This window comes from Emydura macquarii, unplaced genomic scaffold (genome assembly GCF_026122565.2).
Source record: "Emydura macquarii macquarii isolate MOO-44397 ecotype Brisbane River unplaced genomic scaffold, CSIRO-AGI_Emac_v2 contig_1551, whole genome shotgun sequence".
NCBI lineage: Eukaryota > Metazoa > Chordata > Testudines > Chelidae > Emydura > Emydura macquarii.
In genome coordinates this window covers 4810728-4835782 of record NW_027131688.1, presented here as the reverse complement: position 1 = coordinate 4835782, position 25055 = coordinate 4810728, and the positions used below count along the sequence as shown (strand labels likewise).

The window sequence follows — 25055 nt, the reverse complement described above, 5'->3', positions numbered from 1 at the left end:
CCTTTGTATAGGTGTGGTTCTTTTGATATTTGTGGATTGTTTTCATGTGTTCTCTTCGTTACTTAGAGGAGCAATTTACACCTATGCCAAGTCACATAGTCAGTTAGAGCCGTACCAATGCGGCAATTCGGGAAGGTGCTTAAGGCCTTAAATTAATGGGAGTTAAACACATGCTTAAATGTAATGATTAACTGCTTTCCTGAGTTGAGGCCTGGGTGCAGCTTTAAATGATTATGCAAGATGCGAGAGAGTGGAGAATCAGGCCTCATTTGTCATCTAATGAGCTTTTTTAGATTTTGTTACTTTCTGAGCTTGTGACATTCCAACTGTTATATTTGCTGGCACTATGAAACAAAGGATAAGTATCTTCAGAAGAACTAATGCAAAAGAGGCACAGCCACTGCTGCGGGACTGTGATCTGCACACCTTTTGCACATTGGCGGGACGATGGTCTTTGGACGTTGCCAACTGTAGAATGATGGGTCAGTCTGTGACCTTATGGGAAGATGGTGCTCACAAGAGCCCTTGCTCTCCTGATTTGGATTTAGAACTCAGCGGTTGGGTGGCAGCTCAGAGGGGCCTGCCTGGTGCCATGTATGAATGGTTTGTTCATTTTCAGATATTTTGTAACTGTCTCACAGTGTTTTAAGGGTGAGGATGATTAACCACTAGATCAATTTACCTAGAGAAGTGGTGGATTCTGCAGTACTTCAAGTCTTTAGATTGAGATGGGATAGGGTTCTCAAAGCTATGCCCTTGCTCAGACGGAAGCTATGTGTTTGATGCTGGGTGAGATTGTTTGGCCTATGGTAAGAAGCATGCCAGATTAGATGATAACCTTCTGTCCTTAACATGTATGAATTGCCTTTCAAACTGTCTTTTCTACAACTGTGTTGTCAAGGTTCTCGTCTCTAAATCCGAGTTTCAGTAACTCCTCTCCGGCGTCACCTCCTCTACATGATCACAGTTCTCACCTTCGCTGCTTAAACGAACTCTATTAAACTAATTCCCATTATCTCCTATTCTACATACAAAACAGAATATTGGCATTTGTAGCCCAGAGAGTTTGTTCGAGTTAGCTCAATGACGGCACACTCACATTGGTTCCGATATAGTAAGAATGAAATAAAACAAAAATGTTCCTGTAATATTGAGATTTTTGGCTTAATTTGGAAAGATTATCAAAAATAAGGTGGCTACTCCTCTTTAATCCATAGCATGGTGTATACTGTGATTCAGTGTTGCAGATAATGCAAAAGCTACTGATAGTCTTAACTGGATGTAAATCTAGAGTACAGCAATGCTCACTGTCCATCAGCTTCTTCTGTTTCTAAGGTTTCAGTGTCTTTTCAGAGTCTCTTCAAGTACCAAGGAAGACCATGTCTTTGATACTTTAAAGTACAGTGTGCTTCTGGATTACATGTGGCGAAGAAAATGGGAACTACTTTAAGTAAACAAGCTGATACTGCAATGCAGGAAATCGATAACCTCTGTGCTATTTACAGAAGACAATGTAGTGGAAAAAGAACCATTTAAACAAAGTGTTTTATGATGTTCAGTTAATCAGATTTAATTTGAACAGGCAGAGGTGGGCCAAAAATGTGTCTGTGTTACAGTTAGGAGAACACCCAGGATGGTTCAGTGGACTAATGTGTCTTTGACACCTTTTGCCTCTGAGGACTGAGTTCAAATTACAGGGCTGTCAGTCAGGTCAGCAGTTTGCTATAGGCAGGAAGTTATTGTCATGATCTCTATCAGGCTTGAATGCTTCTTGGATTACTGTTGGGAAATGGGGGTTAGGTCCCAAAGGACTTTATATTATATGTCTAAAGGCAAAAACATACTCTGGAATCATGAAGGTGTTTGTTTTGGTTATGCTGTCGTGTGAAAACTAATACATTTTACCTTCCATTATTGCTAGTGTTTATTAAAAAATATTGTCCCTGCCTCTCAACCATCTACAGGGGCTTCTAAATATCTCGTTGCAACCTTTCGGATCTCTCCATGTAAGCAGCCCTATATGACGTTCAAGGGAGTTGAGAACATATGAAGAATATATATTTTTTCTTCTCTAAATCTGAGTTTCAGTAATTCCTTTCTGGTGTGAAATCTCTCTCTCTCTCTCTCTCTCTCTCTCTCTCTCTCTATATATATATATTTGTGGCATATACAGTCACACTTCTGTCGGAATATGTTTTGTTTGTCTAACTATTGTCACAGGGAATACCAAATATTAGCATAACTGAAAGACAGGAGAAATACATTTTCTTCAGACACTTCAGCTTACTCATCATATGCCTTTGAGAACATTGTGGGAATTATTAGTTTCACTGCTTCCCTTGTATAGTCACTTGCTCCCATGGGTCTGTCAGGGGAGCAAAAAACAAAAATAGGCAAGAGGAATAGAGACAGGTTTTAACACCTACAATTACTTTCAAGTTTTTTAAAAAATGGCTAGGTTTCAAGATGTCTGTCACTTTTAAGTCTGGCTCTATTCTGAAGAGTGACTCTAAAGTAGCAAATTCCTTTTCAACAGATATTTTTCCCTGTGTCTGTTGAGAGTCTGCTGATTTTAGTGACTGAAATAAGCTTTTTAACCCTCTTTACTCTTAAGAGGCAAAATAGCTAATAGGAGTTAGCTGGCTTCTTACTCCTCTTTGTGCATCCTGAACAGAATTATTTACTAACTTCCAATCAGTTACAATTGTACAAAGCCACTAACAGCAATGGGATTACAGCAGTGTGTCTGATCATGTATTTTGGCCTGTAGAACCTTTGTTTGTGGTCATGACATATGAGAAGCAAAGGGCCCAGGTTGACTTTGTGATCCCGGATAGTGCTTACAGAGGGAGCGAAAAAATACAAAAGAAAAACAACTTGACTTGTAAACCAAGCACGTTTGCTCCAGAAGATGCTGAGACAATAAACAAAGTCATTTTAGAGCCATTTTTCAAAGTAGAACCCCACCTTAAGCGGCAACTGATCCATGTTCTGTTGCTGGATGTAGTATTGTGCTTGGAATTCACAAGAGTGTGATCATAATTGGCTTAGTCTCATGAAGAGTGAAAATTTAAGACCGGCATCATACCCATACTACAACAACTGAAATGATAATCCTGATTCTATCAACAAAAACATACATCACAACTGAGATTTAATTTCATTCAAGTAAAAGTCAGCTCACAAAAATGTGCTGACAGGTGAATTTCCCACTAAGTTCATTGAATCGTAGCTCCATTGATGATGTCATTATTATTTCTATTAATTTATGTGCTCATAATAGCAAAAAGCTACACAATAGCTTGTATTTATTTGTATATGTTAACCCGTTAAGAGATACAGCTGGTGAATTTGCATGCATTTGAATACATCAGGATACAACTATGACGCTGGCAGTTGTACAGACTGCCTTAGTATTCTGGTGATGGAAGAGGGAGAGAAAAAACAATTCATCAAGTTTCTAACACATTGCCATGTCTGCACTGTAGTGAAATTAGATTATATACCCTTTTGTGAAGTAAAAGCAATACATTTCATTTTAAAGCAAGTTGAAGTTGATGAATAACAGTACTGGGTGAATAGTAAGAATATATTATTCACGGTTGTTCAAACCATTTCATGAAATTCATTGAATAATTTAGCTGATGAACAGTGAATAATTTCCTATGAGTAGGGTCTTATAATGTGAGGTCCTGAGTGAATCTTGCAGGATACTCAGCACTTTCAGATGCTGTTGGCCTCCGTGGGAATTGAGATGCTCAGAACATCGCTGCTTTGAGCAGTTATCAGCCTCTTGCTGCTGTGTAATAAGGGGGGGAATAGTCTGTCTTTAAGTGAGATATTTATAGCAAAATCAATATTGATTGTTCGGTATAAAAAAGTGTTAAATTTAAAGCAGTGAAACCTCTTACAGTCGTAGAGAAAAATGTAACTGTGAAATTAGGATGAATTGCTGCATTTAATCACTTGGTAGGTTACTCAAAAATGTTTTTGGAATGTGCTTCTAAGTGTGACTACAGCACCACTTTTCATAAAAACGACCCATTACTTGATTCATTTACAACTGGCTATTGTAGAAATGGTCGTAAAAGTAGGGTTGTTTTAGCAATTTACCTTTTTAATTACTGGCGTAGCCTTCTCTACAGGATCCACTCATTAATTTTCTCCTAAACTTTTAAGCTATCACTTGCAATTTATGCACTTACCCAGTTAGTCATTAGCATTTTCAGCTTATGCACATGTAAAGTCATATTATTGCCTTTTACAAGCCAAAGCTAGTTCCTAACTCAGGAGGCATCCAAATGTTAATATTGTAGTTTTGCGTTCTGCCTGATTTTAAATAGTTTTGATAACGATGTTTGTGGAGGGTGGGGACCAAGCCTTGCATAACATCTACTTAATGGAACAGTAATCATTTCACTGCACTGTAGGTTTCAGTTAATGGAAATTATGAAAAACAAGATTTAATTTTTTTTAAAGAATTGAATCAAAGTATTAAATTTTGAATTAATATATACAAAATTTAAAAGGTAAAAACAATCAAGCTTTGGTAAATTACCTAGGATCCCTTTATTCTACTTTGGGGTCTCCATTACCATTCAAGTGTAGACATTCACCTGCCTATATTATTATTTATGTTACAGCAACTTGAGGTTTCACTGTGCTAGGTGCTGTACAATCACATCAGAGACAGTCCCTGTCCCACAGAGCTTACAGACTTAATAAACGTGACAGACAAAGACACAGAGAGATGAAGTCACTTGCCTGAAGTCACATCGGTCAGTGGCAGAGCTGGGAATAGAACCCCAGACTCCTAACTTCTAGTACCCTGTCCACTGAACTACATTATCTCTATCTATGACAATACTGGCTGGCCTCGAATAAAGGAAGCCTCTTCACTATGTAGAATCAAGCCTTCAGGAGGTTCCACCCAGCCTATCCAACACTAAAATCATTGCAATGATCAATGGAAATTCATTGAAAATACCAACAACCCACCACATTCCTACAACTTTGCTGTAAGGATCAAATCCTGCCTACAAGAAAACTCCTGGCACTGGAACTGGTATGGCCCCAGGGCCTGGAGGGGAGGATTTGCAGGTCCAGAAATAGCCTGTGGACCTTTTGTGTAGCACAGAGCTCAACTCCCTGAACACCAGCATGCAGGGTGGTAAAACTAGCCTATCAGCTACAACACAGATCCTTCCACTTCTGTCCCCCACCACTGGGAAGTCTACTGCAGCCATAGGATTCCAATGGAGGTCAAAGACTAACATCATAGTATGAGGGAAGGATTCCTTCTTTCCCTTGCCCTGTGCCCAGCCCACTTGCTTGGGTTGGGGATTTGGTTGCTAATTTGCCCCTAAATTAATAATCCTGGAGGATATTGTATAGTCTTGATCCAATATTCTCAGATTTATTTTTAATCTAAACCTTAGTTATTGTGTTAAAATATTTACTTAAGAGCTCTCCTTAGGGTGACCAGATAGCGAATGTGAAAAATTGGGAGAAGGGGTGAGGGGTGCGGTGGTAATAGGCACCTATATAAGACAAAACCCTGAATGATGGGACTGTCCCTATAAAATCAGGACATCTGGTCACCCTAGCTCTCACTAGGAATCCGTCTGGGGTTTTGTGCTTCAAGTTACAGAAGACTGGCCAAGCCAAATCACCTGGGCCACATTTTTCAGTAGCGGTTTCTGAATTTTGGGTGCCCCCATTTTTGGGCACCTTGGGCCTAAAATTTTGCCGCACTGAACACCCACAAAAGCGATTGAAGTCAAAGGGAGCTACAGTACTCTAGAAAACAAGCCCAAAGTGTGTCTACTTGAGTGCATCAAAATTGAGAGATCCCGTGTGTTAAAATCACAAGGTCCTTTTGAAAATCTTGGCACTGGTATTTGGGGAGAGATTCCATTTAAAAAGTTGGGATGGTCAAATGTTGAATGCTCTCTTCACCATCTCATACCTCAGAAAAAGCTCTCCGATATTCACATTAATTTTACTCGCACAGATGGCATAGGTGCTTATAGGTGTATGACGGGGCAGATACCTTCCCCCTCAATCCTCTCAAGTCAAGAAGGGCTTAAACAACTCCTGTGGTGACAATCACACCCCACCCCACTGAACTTGTGTGGCTTGTCAGACCTGGAGGCACTCTGAAACAAGGACAGCTATTGCTCCCTGAGCTGGACAGCCATTGCCTGGAGAACGACATATAAGGTAAGTGAAGTGCCTGCTTTCACTCCACGGGGGCGACCTTGAGACAAGACCTTTGAAAATGTGCCGTCCGTGAATCTTTATATAAAATTCATCTGCCTACATAGGTGGTTGTAGCTTAGGGCACTGTAATTATTTTTCTGTGATGTGAAAGATAGACCTGAAAAAAACATAACTGATAAAGGAGAACATCTGGAGAGGGTAAACGAACCAAAGTAAGATGTTAATCTTTGTAAGTGGGGACACCCAGCACCCTGGAATTTTCTGCCACCTGTTTAAATCCTTGAACCTGACCTGGAGCAGAAGTCTAATTTCTACAGCCTTTCTGAATATTTAGGTACCTTAATTGACAGGTGTTCAACATTATTGGTTTCCCAACAAAACCTGCATGAAGTTAGTTTGTAACACAGAATAAAACTTGGGATTCTGCATAATTAAAATATCCAGATGTGGAACAAGGAATGTTAGATCCAGGTGACTGTGTGTGAAAGGGTGTGGGTCAGAGATGAAGGTCATGCAGGTCAACATACTTCTATAAAGATAAACCTTTTTGCCACATATATTGGTTCCTGATGGTCTCTGAAAGGTGAGTGCTTCATTCTGCCAGCCCTCCTTATGTCTAGCAGTAACTTACTGCTTGTGTAGTTCCATTATAGTAACATATTACTCAATAAGTAAGCTGGCAGAATCTGTCCCTTGTAAGGAGCACAGGGTTCTATTATAAAATAAATGGCCACACTTCATATAAAGGTTCCATATATAAATAGCTAATAAAGTGTTAATACATTATTAGTAGGAGTTTTAATAAAGTGATTATCAATTATTATAGAGTCCATTGGTGGACCTCAGACCACACTGATCCCATTTTTCTTTTTAACGGATTCAGTGAAACAAACTTTTTGAAGACCTTCAATGCAAATGGTGGAAACACACAAGAATTCAGAAGGGCAGCATAGAAATATAACCAACCCAACTCACAGCAAAATACCGTATCAAGAGAAGAGAATGAAATATATAAATATAACACAGAATATTCGCAAAGCCCCAGTGCTTCCCTAGCTCCGTGTTTCCAACAATGGAGGGATTTCTTCTTTCTTGGGCATCCTAAGTAGACAGCCGTCCAGCCACATGAAGCAAATTGCTCAAAATCATTTGATTTTTTGCATGCTCCAATTACTGGGTATCTAACTTGGACCTGGTATTTTCACAAGTTCTGAGCACCTACCAGAACAGTTGGAGACAATGGGAGCTGCAGGTGCTCAGATTTTCTGTAAATTCAGGCCCAAGTTTGGCACCAAGTACCTGAGACAGTGAAAATCTCAGGTCACATTTGAAAACGTTGGCACTGCTAATTTGAGAAGGTGGAGTCCATATCAAATATTTGATAAAGCTCTGCAAATGCCCTCACACCATCCTACCATGAATACCCCCCTATGTCAATAAAACACCCCTTGTATGCTGACATGAACTTTACAGCAGGCATATGGGAGGCCTTTGTTTTTAATTAGATTAGCTAGCACCTTTTTAGGTTTATCTCAGTACTACTCCATTCTTCCCTCCATATATGGAAGATTCCTGTTAATGCTGATAGGAATTAAACACAAAAATGGCCCATGTATTAATAGGAGAATATACTTGGTTGTTATATGCAGTATTATTCTTGCCATCAGGGCTAAAAGTGGACTTAAAGGCTGTCCTTTTTTCCTTTAAATGTGGCTGGGTTATCTTCTAGTTCTTTTTCCTATTGTGTTTGGCACTCGTGACTTTTCTTTTGCCCGGTGGGAATCAGAGAGTATTACAATGCTCTACATGATTGTTTTAAAGGCTCCCAAAGCAATGAAGAGCTAGAGATATTAAGTTGTAGGAAAGATATTAAGTTGTACTGGAAGAATTCCATATGTTGCACAAGTGTAATTAAACTTCCAGCTTCTAGGCACCGAGTTGTGCAGTCCTGAAAAGCAAATCTTAGGTAACTTGAAGTTGGATACGAGATAGATGTTACTTATCTCACTGAATGAGAGGAAGTTGGATCCTAGAAATGAAGTAATAATCAGTTCAAGCGCTTGTTTTTTCCCACATCTATGGTGTCAGGTTCCTTATTTATTCTCGTCAATTGCTCAGCTTCTAGGAAGGTGTCACCATTGAGTAAAAAGGTGCCTAAATCTTAATTCATCAGTAGTCTCCACCTATTGTCTTCCTATGACTAGTGAATTATGTGCTCATGAGTACTTCAAACATAGTGTAAATGTTTTTCTCACATCTACTGGCTGCTTGTAGCTTAGTTGTCTCTGCAGTGATCTCTTGCATCTGCCTTGGTGCCTTCCAGTCTGTTACCAGCATTGTTTCTCTATTACAAAATAAAAAGAGCTTTTTCTTTAACACTATAATGAACTGGCTAGAGTACAATTATTCCAATGCTTATGGATAAGTCTGAAGTGATCATACGTATCTCATGTCCCCTTTGCTACTTACAGCTATTGTAGTAGAGACTTGCTTTAGCTAAAGGGATGGGGTCTGTGCTTCTGGGCCGCAGTCCAGCAAAGCGTTGAAGGAGGTGCATAACTTTAAGCTCACGAGCAGTGCTCTTGACATCAATGTCACTATGCATGTGCTTAAGTGTTTTCCTGGAGCCAGGCCTGGGAGCAGAGAGTGAGCTAAGTTTTATCCCTGTTGTTGCTGTAAAGTTCTGAGTGGCCATGGCACATAACGTATCGAAAACCGAGCCATCCTTAAGTGGCCGCAGGCTGGCTACGATGAATGTAGAGAAATGCATTTGCAAATCAAAGTCTCTCCAATTTGGCATTCAGTTCTTGACTGATAACAGGTTTTGAGTGCTCTCCAAGATACAGGATTATCATTTTTGACTGAAAGAAATTGAGGCTTTCTTTTAATTGGATGTTTCACCTCTCTAATATTCATGAAGAAAGTTTTAAACAATCAGCATTACTTTTACCTGGGGCCGTTTCTTAAGCCTGAGCATTTCGGAGACATTACTGTGTGAAATAAATAGGAACAGAAATTTCCATACCACAGTGGCATATATATAGCCAGTAGCAATGTTATATTCAAATGAAGTTAGGCATTCTATACCCTTAGCCTCTTTGGGCACACTGTGTCATGTTGTTTCTGATTTAATAAAAATTCAATACACAAAAACATTATTTTGTTTACAGATGTATGTGTAACCAGTCCCATAACTTTCCATGATAGAGTAGCAATAGGTTACCAGGTCTACATGGGCTTTCTCTTGTCATGTATGGTGAACATTTGGAAGATTCAGTAGACAAGTAAACTGTTGTTTCAAAAGTGAGCACAGTAAGCAGGAAACCAGAGCCCATTTTTGGCTTACATTTCTTCTAGCCATCTTATGGATAAAGACCAAGTGCATCTCAGGAATAGTTGCATCTGTTTTCGATGATCTGGGGGTAGACAAAGCAACCCAGAAAGATAAAGGCTTGGCAGGATAATTTAGAATTCTAATTATTCGAAGCCACCACAAGACAGTGCAGAAACGACATCTGTGAAAGATATGAGAAATGCACCTTATAAATAACGTAATCAAAGAAAACCGATGGACTAGCCTGATGGTGGCGATCAGACTGAGGAGACTGTGCACTGCCATGCAGAAGACCTAGATCCAAACAGCTTGATCTCTGCTGCCTTGCATTGTCATTTACACCTGTACAAAGTGGGCATAATGGCCAAGTCACAGTTCTGCCACTCCAGAGGTTGTGTTTCATTCCCATTTTGCAGTCGCTTGGAGCTAGAGCTGACCAAGGAAAAGAAAGGGAGGAAATGATGTGGGGGGGGGAGAATAGAGGCTAGTTTTGGTCAAAATTTGGGTTAAATGTTTCCACTAGGTGCATTGTGCACTGATGTAAATGATGGCATAATATGAAAGGTGGTGGAGAATTAGACCCCCCAGTGCCTTTCCATTCCACCCTTCCTGATTAAACCGATGTTATGTCTACACTGCAGTCATGGTGTGTGACTGCCGCACGTGTAGACCTACCTAAACTAGCTAGCCTTAATTTAGATCGCTTGAGCAGTGAAGCAGTGAAATCCTGGCAGCGCAGGCTGTAGAAGCTTACCCAGATCCCTGGCCAATTAGTCAGGTGGCTAGCTTGTACTGAAGCTTGTGCCACTGTGGCTTCTCCGCTACCAGTACTCAAGCTAGCTGGGGTACGTCTATATGAGCTGTGGTCACATCCCAGGATTGCAGTGTTGACATGACCTTACTCTTTCCAGAGGCAATTCTGCCCAGTCCTGTATCCAATTAGCCAGGACATAGGTTCTCAACCAGAGGATTGGGACCATCCTCCCTTCCTTTGTTGAGATAGGTCCTGAAACTTTTGTTATAACATGGGGTCATAGTACAGAAAAGTATGAGACCACTAGTTTAGGTATTGATATGGTGCACACACCCCATACAAACCATGGTGCAGATAGCCCCCATCACGAGAAAGCTGAAGGAGTATTGACTGAGATGGTTGTGTCATGTGAGATGACCAGATGTGGGATAGGTTGGCCAGAAAGTACACAAAGAGTGGTCACGGGATAAAAACCATGAGGAAGACCTTAAAAAAGGTGGTTTGACAGGCTGAAGGAGGACATGAAGAAGGTTGGTGTCAGCTTGAAAGACGTGCTTGACAAAAATGCTTGGAGACAAAGAACAAGAACCACGACCCCGACTGACGGGACTAGGTGAAGTTGTGATGACCCCCCATCATTGTAGTATCTGAATGCCTTGGCTGGAAGGTTGAGGCCCAGCTGTGAACTCTCAAGAATGGAGAGTTAATAGAGGAGAAAATAGAAGCCTATCAGCAGTAGGGTAGGGGAGAAGTGCACTGGAAAACCTTATTGTCCTTAGAGCTGTAGCTAATAGTTTCCTGTACTGTAGTTGTAGCTGCCACTCTCTGAATGTGTTTTGTTAAATGAAGGTGAAGAGGAGTCCTCTTAGTGCAAGTCCATGTGTTTTACTGAAAACACAAATGACATGTGGATCATATGGAGAATCGTCACCCAGAACTTTAACTAACTGAAAGCAAAATTAATCCACTTGGAAAAAATTCTGGAGTAAAAAGTCTGGTTGTTTGTAAAGGTTGAGATTAATCCCGGTGTGAAAACTGTCCCCACCCATTCCAATGACACTGTACTGACATCCCTTTTTTGAGGGGGAGGAAGAAATGATGCTTTGGCCTCTCCCCAGCTGACTCCAGACTGTGCATTCAAAAAACGCTGCTTTATCTGAGGCAAGAATTTCAGGCTTGTGATGATGGTGGTGAAGAGAGTCTCCTTATCCTTCAATTTTCATGAAAGTGAGAGTAGGACTTTTGCAAGCAATTCTCTCAGGCTTCATAACTGAGCACTTGGGATAACCTTATTGTGATCGATTGATTTATTCATAGTTGGTGCTTCACACAGATTTCAGTTTTGAAATGTAAAAAAAAGATTGTAAAATCTTCCTTTTCCTCTGATCTCTTGGATAGAAGAAAAATAAATCCATTGCTAAATCTATTAGAAATATCGAATGGTGCCTTAAAACCAATGCACTGATGCTGACCAAGCAGACTGTGTACTTTGAATAAAGGGGAGACATTAAAAAGTACTTTTGAGGCAATACAGTGTTTGAGTCAATACTTCTGTAGTGTATTGTGGTCTATAAAGCCCTGCATTTCAGGCAGATTATAAAGCCAGAAGGGACTGCTGTGATTATTCAGTCTGACCTCCTGCATAACATAGGCCATAGAACTTCCTCAAAATAATGCCTTAATTCTTAAGGTTCCTTTTCAAAATAAATAAGTAATATATGTTTTGCTGCTGCTTTCTGACTGGCCATCTGTTATGTGGAAATAGCTGACAGGAATCAACTTTTTCTTTTTAATTTCTAAGCCAAGCCTACAGGAGGAGCAGATCGCTCAAATGGAGCTATACAAATAGCCCCATCAGCAGAACAGTTTTGTGATATCCAATGTATTGTGTATATGTATCAGTTTTAGTTCAGCTTCTCTGACCCATCCATTATTAAACAAGACGAGAGCCTGCATTTCAAGGAACCCTAGTTAAAGCAGAAAGGCAACTGACTATGAAAACAGGAACTGTACACTGAATCATAGCTGTGAACTTTCCACAGTGTCTGCTCAAACCATTAAAATACTTGCAAGGGTCTTGATGGCTCGATGGATTGATCTACATAGAGTTAGTTGAACTGTTCATCACAAACATTCATTATGGATTTACCCACCTTCCCTTTGTTAGTGAATCATTCCTGAGCCAACCCTGATTTCTCCAAATGTCCTAGGTAATGTCCCAATAAGCCTTCACCATGAGTTTTTATTGAGGTTCTGAGTGACAAATAAAGAGCAGAATCTGGCGAAAGAACAAAAACGTAGAATATTCAAAAGTGACAAGAGGTTAACTCTGAGCATTTTTGACAATTCCACCTCATAGGTCAAGACCAATGCAGTAGGTGAACATGTGTGTGTGACGTAGTAACGTGTATTATTAGTCTGATTTGTATCAGCCGTGCTGTATGGATGTGACTTCAGTAAATAGCTACATTATGAAAACGAATAGCTTTAGCCTATGGTGGTTCGCTAGCTGTTTTCTTTGAATATTTGCTCCTTCGTGCTACGTGACTGGTCACACAATTCACATGGTGTTATTTCTGTTCCAGTACTGGAAAAATGGAAATTTTCAAACAAATTATGAATAAGAGGCATTCATAAGGTGGTTTTGGATGAATAGTCACGTGGGCTAAAATTTGTTAAAATGTTGTGATTTCTGAACCATGTGCAAATGTCCTCTAAACAATAAAAGCAATCAGTTGAAAATGTTCAACCCAGGGACTGTCTGGGTAGCTGTGAGGAGATTGGGTAGCTGTGAGGAGAAATACATTAACAATTGTAAGGGCTCAGATACTATGGTAATGATATATGGAATGTGATGATGGTGGTGATTCTTGCGTGATATTTAGAACCTGATCCAGTGCCCACTGAAATCAATGAAAGGACTTTCATTCGGTGGATACTGGGTAAGACTCTAATGACATTCTGTATATCACCCACTGACTGTAGCAGGCCCATTACTACAGCCCCTAAATAACTATAATTAGCGCTGGGCAAAATTTTTCCAAGGAAGACTTTTTGCCAAAAATGCAGATTTGGGTCAACCAAAACAGTTGACAAATTATTCTCAGAGTCACCTAATGGTTTCAGTAAAGAAAAAACAAACAAAAACTACACACAAAACTAAACAAACATTCTGAAAAAAATTAAACATTTCAGTTCAACATTTTTGCAACAAAACATTTTAATATCTTGAGTGGAAATGACTTTTTGTTTCCTCTTTCTCTTCATTTTTAAAAATAAAAATATTATTAAAAACTCAAAAAATTAACAAAACATTTCATTTTAGGGCATTCAAAGTATTTTGTTTGACCCAAAATGTTTTGTTTGACCTGAAAAATATTTTATTTTTTTGATTCAGCCAGTGAACTGAAAAATCAGTTGTTTGCACTGGTCTATCTTGAAGGGGAGTTATGCTTGAGTAAGACCTGTAGGCTCAGTCATCTTATTTTACTGTATTCATTTGCTTTGATTAATGCATTAGGATGATTGTTGAGTAGTCGTATTTTCTGCACTGTTGGTGCTCAATAAATAACAATATTATATTGATTGGAATCAAATCATTGTCGTATTTATATTTGAGTTAAAGCCAAGATAAATCATGATTTCAGGTTAAATCAACTTCATTGTAATCATGGTCTTTTTTTTCCTGAGCAACTCTCACTTGAAGGAGAGAGAACTTTATTGGCCCTTTAACAACTTTGCTCTTAGGAAGATCATTCTCCTTGCTAAGTATAGGTCATCTACAATATTGCTTCTTACAGTTAATATTAATTCCCCCAAAGTGAGGAATCCTTGTAAAGCTGAAAATCCACTTTCAGAAGCAAATGCTGGCCATCAAAAGTCAGACTTATGTGAAATGGTCTTTGAAGTTGGAGGTTGGTTAGTTAGTCCCCCATTACGCCTCTGGCATTTAGGGTAGTGATGAAACTCCTCCCCTCCTGTCTGTTTCTGGCAAGTCTTTCAATGGTTCCCCAGCTGTGCCCCAGGTTTTTCAGTTCAGCTTCCTCAGCTCTTCACCATCTTGTTTTCGGGTGTCCTTGTTTTCGCTTAGCTTCAAGTATCCATCTTATTGCTATTCTGGTGATGGTTCAGCTTCCATCTGAAACATTTCCAACACCTTCTGGTAACGATGGTGCTCATATCTTCTTGGCTACACTTTATAAATACATCTTGATCTGAGATTGTTCTGGGCCAAAAAATAGAGAGGAATTTTCTGAGGCAGTTTGAAGACAGCTTGGACATGTCATACTTTGCCATTCCCCAGCATTCTGCCCTATAAAGTAGTGTTGAAAGTACACAACTCTAATAAATCCTAAGTTTAGTTTTGATGTTATGTTTTGATGATTTCCAGACTATATTTAAGCTCCTAACTGTGTTCCTGGCTTTACTGATTCTGTTCTGAATGTCCTGACTTGTTCCACCATCTTGGCTGATGGTATTGACCAGGCATGTGAATGTTTCTACATTAGTGAGAATATAATCCTCTACCTGTACTGGCGATGGTGAGGCAATATTAAAAGTCCTGATATCTGTCTTATTGTGATTGATTTTCAGTCCAATTTTCTGGCTGAATATGTCGAGACGGGCTGTTTTCTCTTGTATATGGTGATGGGTATGTGATAAAAGAACAAGATCTTCTGCCAATTCCAGATCTTCAAGGGATGAGAAGGGTGTCCCTCTACTATCTCTTGGCATGTATTCTATTGTACGCCACATTACCCAATCAACAGCAATGTTAAAGAGGATTGCAGATGTAACATACCCCTTCCGTACTCCTGTTTTGACTTCAAAACTGAGCTCACTGTGACCAACACGACATGTAAAATTGGAATAGAAGCTTTTAGTTATGTTAATTGTATGAAGAGGGATTCCATAAATCTGCAAAATACGCCATAGGCTGATCCTATGAATGCTGTCAAAAACATTCTCAAAGTCTATGAAATGTATGTAAAGTTGTCATTGCCATTCTAAGCATGGTTCTATTATATTTCATAGAGTAAAGATCTGATCTGTGCATCCACTCCCTTTCTAAAAACTGGCTTGCTCTTTTCTGGGAACACTATCAAGTGCCTATGATATATGCTGGACTGTGATTTTAACAGTACCTTACTTGGCACACATACAAATGTAATACCACACCAGTTATTATAATCACTAGGAGCTCCTTTCTTTGGATCTTCACTATAACCCCATTGCCCCATTCGTTCATTCATCTGGCACTTTTTCCTTTTCCCAAACTTATATAAATAGAAGGGCCAGGGTAGATGCTGCTAACTCAGATTTAACCTTGAACAATTCTGCATTCAAGTTGTCCTTGCCAGGAGCTTTCCCATTTTGTAAAGATTTGATGGCTTGGATGATCGCTTCCTTTGTTGGGGTCTCTATGTTGATATAGATCTTCTTCTGCCTCCAAAATGTTTGCTTCCTCTTTAGGTGGCTCCCTGCTCAGCAATTCTTTGGAACGCTCTCTCCAATGCATTTCTTGTTCTTTTTTTCTGTTGTCAATAGTTGGCCTTCTTTGTCCCTGATGAGTGTTTATTGGTGTCTGCCATTTACCACTAATAAGCCATGTCATTTTGTAGATGGTTCCTTTTTCGCCACGGACAGCTGCATCCTCTGTTGTACTGCTAGATTATCAATATAATGTTGTTTATCCTCTCTCACAAGGCGTTTAACCTCCCGATGTGCCTTACTATACTGCTCATGCTATTTGTCCTTTAGCCTTTGAGATTTGAGATTTCTTCAGGGCTGTCTGGTTTCTATGGTGTTCCATGTGCTGGATGTAATCCACTCCTGTCTTTTCTTCTGCCTGTATCCTAGACAGGCTATTGTTATTTTGTCCCATTTCTTGTTGATCTCTTCCCCTGGGTTCCCCTCCTCTTCATCAAAATCTGTAAGTACCTGAAACCTGTTTTTTAAATGCAGAACACAGACTTCCTGTATTTCAGGTAACTTTAACTTTTCAGTGTCATAATGTCTATATTTCTCATTAGATGGATCCACCCATCTCAGTTTTTGCTTGATGGAGGCTGTCACAAGGTGGTGGTCACTACCAACATCTGCTGCCCTTCTCACTTTCACATCTGTCAATGAGCGTTCGCCATTTACCATTAATAATTATATGGCCAATCTGGTTCTTATCTCCCCCTTTTGGAGAACACCATGTCAACTTGTGAATTTCACAATGTTGAAATAGAGTTCTGCCAATGACTAGATCCTTCACGTTGCAGAGATCAACAAGCCTCTCTTTGCTTTCATTCATAAAATGAATATTTTATGGTGGATAAAGGAATATTTGTTTCATTTATTCAGCTATAGCCGAGGGTATGACTGTGGCAGTGGGACAGACTGGACTATGTTGTTTCAAAAATTAGATTGTAACAATAGTGAAAAGTTTTTAAAAAGTGTTCAAGGACGGATCCTTCTGACATGTTGTAAATTTCAACTTTTTGAATATTTTAGGAACTTTCCCTTTAAATAACAAAAACCTATTTGTTCAATATTTTTTTCTATTTTATTTTTAAAATATAAGAAAAAATATAAAACAATTAATTTAAATCAACAGCCTGGCAACTTTTGGTTAATATAATAAAACATTCAGGAGATTCAGTGATTATCATCTCCTTTTTGTGCAGCCTTAACACTTAAACCCATATTTATTTTTAAATTAAAAAAAAAAATTGCCAGTAACCTCCTGCATACTCCATCCACCAAAAATATCCCGAAGCACATGTTTATGGATGTCTTAAAATGCCCCAAAGCCAGGGCTTTATAGTAGAAATGCAAACCTATTAATATTTGTAAATATAACTAAGTTAATGGCATTTAACTCAACGAAAAACAGAATAGTAAAGACAGAGAATTTTACATATATGCTTTATTCCTGAGTGGCAAATCTACGTTTTAATTATGCAGGTCAGCTGCATAGAGTGTAATGCCAGCCTGCATGCTACACCATCATATATTGTGACAATCCTGTGTGTTTTATAGAAGAGATTCAAACGGTTTTGGGGAGCTTTCAAAAATGTATTCTTCTGGCTGTAACTCCAGTTTCTAGAGTCCAAGCCTACAGCCCATCCAGGGGGACAAAAATTGATATAAAGCTCCCATTTCTGGTCTTAATGGATCAGAAAATGTAAGACTTCAAACCTGTTCTTGGTCCAGGATCGAGTGTTGCCTGCTGTGGCTTCTGGACCAGTGCAATTTTCAGGGAAAAGTTCCTATCGGGAAAGTAGGAAATGTTTGTTTATTTTTAATGGCATCTCTTGGAAAGTGCTCCGAGCTGCTGGAGGAGGTGGATAAATAGGCAAAGTCCCAGCAATGAAATCAAAGATGCAAGTCATAACGAGTTTCCATGTATTCTTTTCATATGACAATCATGCTCACACACACCACGCAATGGTGGAAGGCATAGAGCTCATTAAATAATATTAATTGGGGATCAGATTCCGTGTGTGTGTGTGTGTGTGTAGTGTGGAGAAAAGGATGCTCAAGGAGTTTGTGAGAGATGAATAAAGTTACAGTTCCTATCCTGTGGTGAGTGAACTTGGGACGATAGTGAACTGCACTCCTGATGGGCTGTAGTAGGAGGCACAGAAGAGGTGCTGCTGAGACTATGCAGTCCCAGCAAATGGTGCAGTTCAGTGAGAAACTATATAGTCCATTGGATCCTGGTCCTGACTCTGCCATTGATCTGCTGTGCTACTTCGGGGAAGCATCTCCACCTCTTTGTACCTGCATCTGTCTTGTCTATTCAGCTTGTAAGCTTTCCAGAGCAAGGCGTGCTTCCCATTGTATCAGTACAATGCCTAGTGTAGTGGGCCTCCGACCTTGGCTGGGGCCTCTAGACATACTGTAATATGAATAACAGCAGCAACCATGTGCTACTCAACGTCTGTAAGGGCTGCAGAATTAGGCATTTAATTTTTTCCAGTGTATAACAAACTGCCACATGTCTGGTTCAGACCAGCTGTGACCGGTAACCAAATTAATGAGCACTCCCAACAGGATGTTTTGATAATCGTTTTGAAATTTCATCACTACTTCTGTAACTCCTTGTCCGTAAGTCGAGGGATCCAGTCCTTTCTTCCATTTCAGTTCACTGCTAGTTGAAAAAGAAGTCTCTTTAACAGCTGTGTGGAGATGATCAGAGACTCAGCAAGAGAAAACACTGTTTTCCTTTCAGTGGCTTTTGCTAGAGATCTGCTTCTTAGCAAGAAACTCTTTCTTTCGACTTGTAATTCCAACAGAGACTTTGCATCATTACTGAACGCGAGATGGAAAAATCATTCACAAAATAGCTAGGCCAGTTCTCGGCACTGCTGGAACTGAAGCGTAGCTGTGAAGTCAGTGGAGCTACTTGGCGTCAAACTGGTTTAATGGCATGGATTGCTGGGCCCAACATATGTACTTTTTCTTGTGCTGTGAAGTGCGGCTATTGCAACTTGCTCAAATATTTTCAATGCATGAAAAATTTCATCCAACTATACAAACTTTTAATTGAGTCGTACCATGGCAACTGCCTGTATCATTACCAGAGCTGATTCTGTTGTGCACAGCTGTGTTTAAAAGAATGGCATTGTTTGTAATAGACTGTTATAGTCCTTCCAACTGTTTTGGCAGTTTAATAGAAGTGTTCACTTTGAAAAGTTTGCACATTTTTGAAAAATAATTATTGATGTAGAAGCAGTTCTAATTATTGGAACAGACATTTTTTTTAAAAAAACAAAGCAATTATTTTACTCTTCCCTCCCCCAGGTGTATACAACTGCTTGAAGTTGTCAAAAGTGGTTTATCATATGGTTATGAAAAAGCAACTGGAGGCTTCTGTTATTTTTTAAAATGTTTCCCAATAGAAATTTGTGGTCTGATTTTCATTAATTTGAATTCAATGGGAGCTCCAGGTGCTCATAATCTCTGAAAATTAGGCCATTATATCTAATGCTATGGTTCATTGAAATATTTTTTTATATAAATCTAGGTAGAATAATAAAAAAAATTAAATATAAAATTGCCGCAGCTATTGAAAAGAGCATCACCAAACGAATCTTCATGTGCTCTGCTTATTTCTGCTCGTAGAAGATTTTTTGCAGCTCTTTAAGCAGATGTCTTACTGCTAGTGGTTGAGTCATTGCATATATTCCTCACCAGGGGGATATATTTCTTTATAAGTTATTTCCAGCTAGAGTAGTCAGGTGTTACTATCAGCTATTGCTAGCATAGTCCTGGTGTTCTTCAATGTAGTGTTTTGTTTGTATATCTGTGTATTTGATTTCTAATGGACAATCTCATAGCCACAGTACACATGCTGCTCTCAGGTTTGTAGAGGAATCTCTGCAGCTATATAGAATTCATTTTTACAAACAGCCAACCTAAAGTAACAATCTTTTTTGATGTTTGCTCAGATCAGGTGGACCAAAACAGCAGGAAGTGCCTCTGACAGATTTCAAGACTCGAGTGTCTTCAATGAAACTCTGAGGATTACAAATATCCAGCGACATCAAGGAGGCCGGTACTACTGCAAGGCTGATAATGGCTTGGGTTCGCCGGCTATAAAGTCAATAAGAGTGGATGTATACTGTAAGTAAACAGCTCAGAAAGCTCTTATCAGAGTTTCTGTTTACCTCTTCTACTGTCTGGAGTTATGTGAAAGTGGCCAAGGAATGCTGAGGATGTAGGTAGCCCCATACAGATTATAAACATGCAAATGCTTGCAGTGTAGTTTAGAGATAACAATGCTTTGGGTTCAATTCTGCAGCCTTTACTCATGTGAGCAATCTTAACCGCTGTGAATATTCTCATTGAAGTCAAAGGGGCTGTTCTCATGAGTAGAAGTTGCAAGTTCAGGCTCTTGTTTTGAAAAATGTCAAAAGTACTGTGACGAGACATTTATTAGTTAGGGCCTGATCAAACTCCTGAAATCAGTGGCAGTTTGGTCCTTGACTTCACTGGGATTAGGATATGCTCAGCTTCTGTGTTCTCCACAAAGTGGAGAACTTTTGCCCTGTTACAGTGATTGCCACTGACACATCAACATTTGCCAGCAGCAAGCGCAGTATTGCAGACTCTGCTATTGCTAGTAAATGTGGCCCTTTTAAGGGCACCTCTGTATACTCCATGTTGAACGCATCATTTTAAAAACAATATTGAGACCCTGATGAATCTTCTTCCTCTGAATTCTATGAACTGTACTGTGCAATACAATGCCATAAAGCGTTGTGGATATACAGTTGTTTATATAAACTGTAATCAGAAGTAGTTGTAGTGCTTAACCAAGTGAAGTGAGCAAAAATTAATAAACTGCAAAAACTCACAAACCAACAAAATTCCAAATCTCTTACTCTTTGCGCAAAGGAAAGGCAAAGGAAGTAGTCTGTGAGATTCTAGGGAAAGATTTGCAAAGCTCTACAAGGGACTTAGGTGTCCTTTAGTACCTTAAAGACTCACAATCGTCTATGCAAGTTTTACAGGCGAGAAATGGTACTGTATTTCCTACAGCACACATGTGCACAGCGGAGCTTGCCCCAGCGGTGGTATATTTTATATTGCTTGACATAGCAGTGAGGGGAAGAGTCTCCCAAGCCCCACGCCAGAACCCTGGAACAAAAACAATGCAAAGGGGAAAGGAATTGACCATTTCCTTCACGCCGTGAGCTTGCAGTAAATCAATCCATAGGGCTAACAGAAAAGCAAATCCTGACCTGCACACATCCCAGATATGGAAAGAAATCTAGTCACAGATGCGAAATGTAGTACCTTCTCATGACTGGATTGAACCTTTCCCATTAGATGTCTAGTGAACTTTTTCCCTGCATTTGTGTATCTAGTCAGTACGATGGTACCTGCCAGTAGCACACTGGAAAGTTTTGAGTGCCTCATGCATGTACATTTATCCAGATTTCAGGATAAGGGAAGCAGGATCAAAGTCTTTTTTTTTTTTTTTTTTTATTACTTCAAAGATGAAGGTCTTTGCAGTGCATATTTGGAGGATCCTCTAATGTAAGAGGCATTATCTCACAGACGATTTTTAAAAGGACGGCAGGGTTCCAAATTAGTGACAGGGGTTTTTTTTTCTTTTACTGAGCCCTTTCAAAAATAAGACTATCAGACTCAATAAGGCTTCAAGAAGTGTGACTCTCAGGAACAGATTTCATTGGCATTAAAAGCACCCTCTCGCTTTTTGAGGGAGGTTGGGATAGTTTGCTGTTTTAGAAGACCAGTTGTACATGCTGCCAGGTTAGTTATCAGTTTTTAAAATCTGAATAAACTGCTTTTTTAACAGATTTTCCTGTCCTAAACAGACTCTCAGCACACTTCAAGTTTATTCAGTTAGTTTACTGGTGTCCCATGTTTAATTCACCAAGTTAGTCACACTTCATATTAATGGTGAATTGTAAATCGTTTATAATGGATTAACAGGTGTTTTAATAGAGAGAGAAAGTGGGTGAGGTAATATATTTGATTGGATCTCACCCACCTTGTCTCTCTAATATCCTGCGAACGACATGGCTACAGTGACACAGTTTTAATAAGTAGTTCATTTATTACAGATTGTTACGATGTCCAGTAGGCCAATAGATTGTTGGTAATCTTGCTTAATAACCATATATAACACCTTCTACTTGGTGTGCTTAGTACCATCTGCACAACACACACACAAATATATGCATCCTGCTTCCCCAGAATCTTCCATGTACACAGGGCTTAAGGGATATATCAGTGAGGTCAGCTACATGTATCTAGCTGCTAAAAGCCCCATAGGCAAATATTTGAGTCTTATTATATGAGTGCTCCTTAAGTTCTCTTCTAATATCCATCAATTGGAATTTCCTCAATTCGTTAGTTTTAGGCATATTAATTAAAGTCATGATGAAAGCCTGGACTTGCATTTAACATATAGTTAGTGCTGTTTGAGCTGTTGCTTTGGAAATGCTTGTAATTTTAAAATTTGGATCCTTCCTGACTTAGATTGAGGTTAGATCTGAGAATCAGATTCTTTATCCTCTTTATAAACTGTTTTAGCTGCCACTTTTTTTTTCTTGGATTTACTGATATCTATTATTTATTATCTATTTACATCTCATTCCCCTTCTTATGCATAATCTTTAGGTCATGGCCATGATTAACTCTTAGAGGATTTGGCATGATATACAAGCCAATGTTCTGTCACCTGTTTTATGGTCAAATATTTCTAAGCAGATAATAATGGAGATGGTCTCAAGATGCAAAATGTGGATTGAACCTAGCTTAAAAATAACCTGGGAAACTCAGAGCTAATTAAAACTTCTAAAAACAACAAACAAACTAGTGAAAGTATGACGTTTCACAGCTAAGATACCTAAATACCTTACAATCCATGAGAAGCTGCAACTTCCTATCTCTGCTCCTTTTATAGTGGCATTGTAAGTTGTATTTTTAATAATGCCCCAGATCAGGTCTTCCACAGGGTACTGAACTGGGACCCTTGGATCTATGAACCTCTACAGATTGAGCTGTAAAGTGCCCAGTTCTTTAGATCTGCATCAGTTGAAGACTTGCCAACACAGTTGGTCGAAAATTTTCGATCAAAACATATTTTGATGGAAATAAGTTGTTTCAGTTACATGGACGTTTTGATGGAAAATGTCAATTTTTTGTCAAAATTGGACGGGGAGAAACTGCCATTCACCCAGAACCTTGGGAAACCATTTTTAGGGTCTTGTTTCAGTCACTCAAAATAAGAAATCTCAGTTCAATACAAGAAACAGTTTTGTTTGTTCCAACAAAACATGTCAGAGACAAAAATTGGGACTAAGGAATTTAGTTTTTATTGAAATTCTACATGGGCAAAAAACAAAACAACAAAATCATTTCCCGACTTGCGCGCCTTGTAAATCTCTGTGTAGTCTAGCCACTAGAGGGAGACAGAGCCACACCCTATTAATGTGGGTGACATGTTGCTTTGGATCAAAGACCATTTCTAAGGGGTAAATGAAATTGTCTGCTTAGGATTTAAAGTTTGAAAAGCCATTGCATTTGTACAGCTTGCAAGTGGTTTCTTGAAAAAGGACAAGAGAGCATTTTGTTTCTGGTGGTTTCCTGTCTCCGCTGCTGAGTTCCTATGTGTGTGTCTTACACAGCTGGCTGGAAGATGTTGATAGGAACAAAATGTGGACGAAAAGTATAATTTCCCATTTTTATTTCACATTTCAGTCCGCTCTGGAGTCCAGTAGCACTTGGAGCACGGATTGGAATAATAGTGACCAATCCTGCAAGGTACTCCACATAGAATTGATGGAAATTTCCCCACCAGGTTCATGTCAGAGTAAAGCATCCTAGTTTTTCCATTACTAAGAAGGTGACTCTCTGTTATAGATATAGGAGTGAGAGAGACTGATTTTTCTCAGTGCCCGCAAGCTTAATGAGGTCTTCATGCCAATTCCTCTGAGACTCAGGGAGACCTTTCGGAATCCAGCCAAACCCCGCCCTCCACCTCCGGCAAAACTTGTCTATTCCTGATGAGCCCAAAGGAATGATCAGCCCCCCAGGAGCCTATTTAGGGTCATCAAATCGCTCTGCAGAGCCCTGGCTTTGAGGGATTCTTGAGGCCTCCGACAGGCCCATTATAAGCTAGCAGGTGGTGAGATGTGCTTGAGAAGCCTACAGAGAAGTGCAGGATTGGGGGTTCGAGGTCCTAATGTGTCTTGTCAAGTCTGCCCCGGAGTGAAAGGCTACCCATACCGCTGCCCTCTCCAGCCCAATGCAACCTTTCAGTCGTCCTCACTCCTGCTCTGTTTCCCCCTTTGTTCCCTTCTCCACCATGCTTCGCGCTCAGCTGGCACTCTCCATGCTCTCTCTTCTTCATGGCCCTGCTCAGCTGTGCCTCATATTCTCCTTCTCCTATTCCCTTCACCACCCTTTATTCACCCCCTCCTGTGAATCTGCTCCCGTGGGTCTGCTAGGACCTTCAGAAAGCGAGACTTCTATAGAGGGAGGGTATTGGAGAGTAAAGGGAGGTGTCCCCCCACTTGACTAGAAGAATATTTGTTATGGTCTCCTGCTTTCTTCTCCCCAGCATGGAGCTTGGGAAGACACAGAGGAAGGAACACCCCTTTACAAAGAGCACTTCAGTTTTTCGGGGAAAGGATCCTCCTTTTCCCACTGACAAGTCTTCTCTAGCGATTGGGTCATGTGGGAGGTGTGTCCCCACAACGAAAGGGGCTGGAGACCTGGGGCTAGGCTTTCAGAACAGCGTGAGCACTTCGGAAAACGTGCGAATGTTGGTTAGGGCTCTAATCCTGCACTAGCACTAACATCCAGTGTTGGTGACTGCAGTAGGGTGCTGTGAGGGCAATGGAGTCATCTAGGGAACCAGCTGCAGGTTCGAGGCCTGGGTGCCGAACTCTTGTGCAGATCTGTCCATCCCTTTCGGGAAGACAGCTTAGATCTCCAGAAATCATCTAATGCCTTCTTTCAAACTTGTCTGAGCCAATAAGGCATCTCAACATTACTATTTAAAATCTTAATAGCTCTTGTCATTTGAGTTTATTTGCCTTCTTGTCAGTCTTGGGCACTAGGATGTTGCGAAACTAATTTTTAACACAACACTCTTTGCTGTGTTTTGTTGTTGTTTGCTACAGTCTAGCCAAACAAGCTAAAGAATTTGGTGGACACCTTTACCATTAGGATAGCACAGTTCAGGAATCCCTGTGTCCAACTCGCTTCAAA

General features: G+C 39.8%; 1 protein-coding gene across 2 annotated transcripts in view; it reads left to right on the top strand.

The window, feature by feature from the left end:
* The window catches only part of MDGA2 (MAM domain containing glycosylphosphatidylinositol anchor 2), a 628431-nt gene that overhangs the window by 254629 nt on the left and 348747 nt on the right, over nucleotides 1–25055 (top strand). For both annotated transcript variants that reach the window (XM_067554719.1, XM_067554718.1), the window contains exon 3: nucleotides 19754–19928. In XM_067554719.1, the coding sequence (XP_067410820.1) occupies nucleotides 19754–19928 (175 nt within the window). The remainder of the gene's footprint in view (nucleotides 1–19753; nucleotides 19929–25055) is intronic.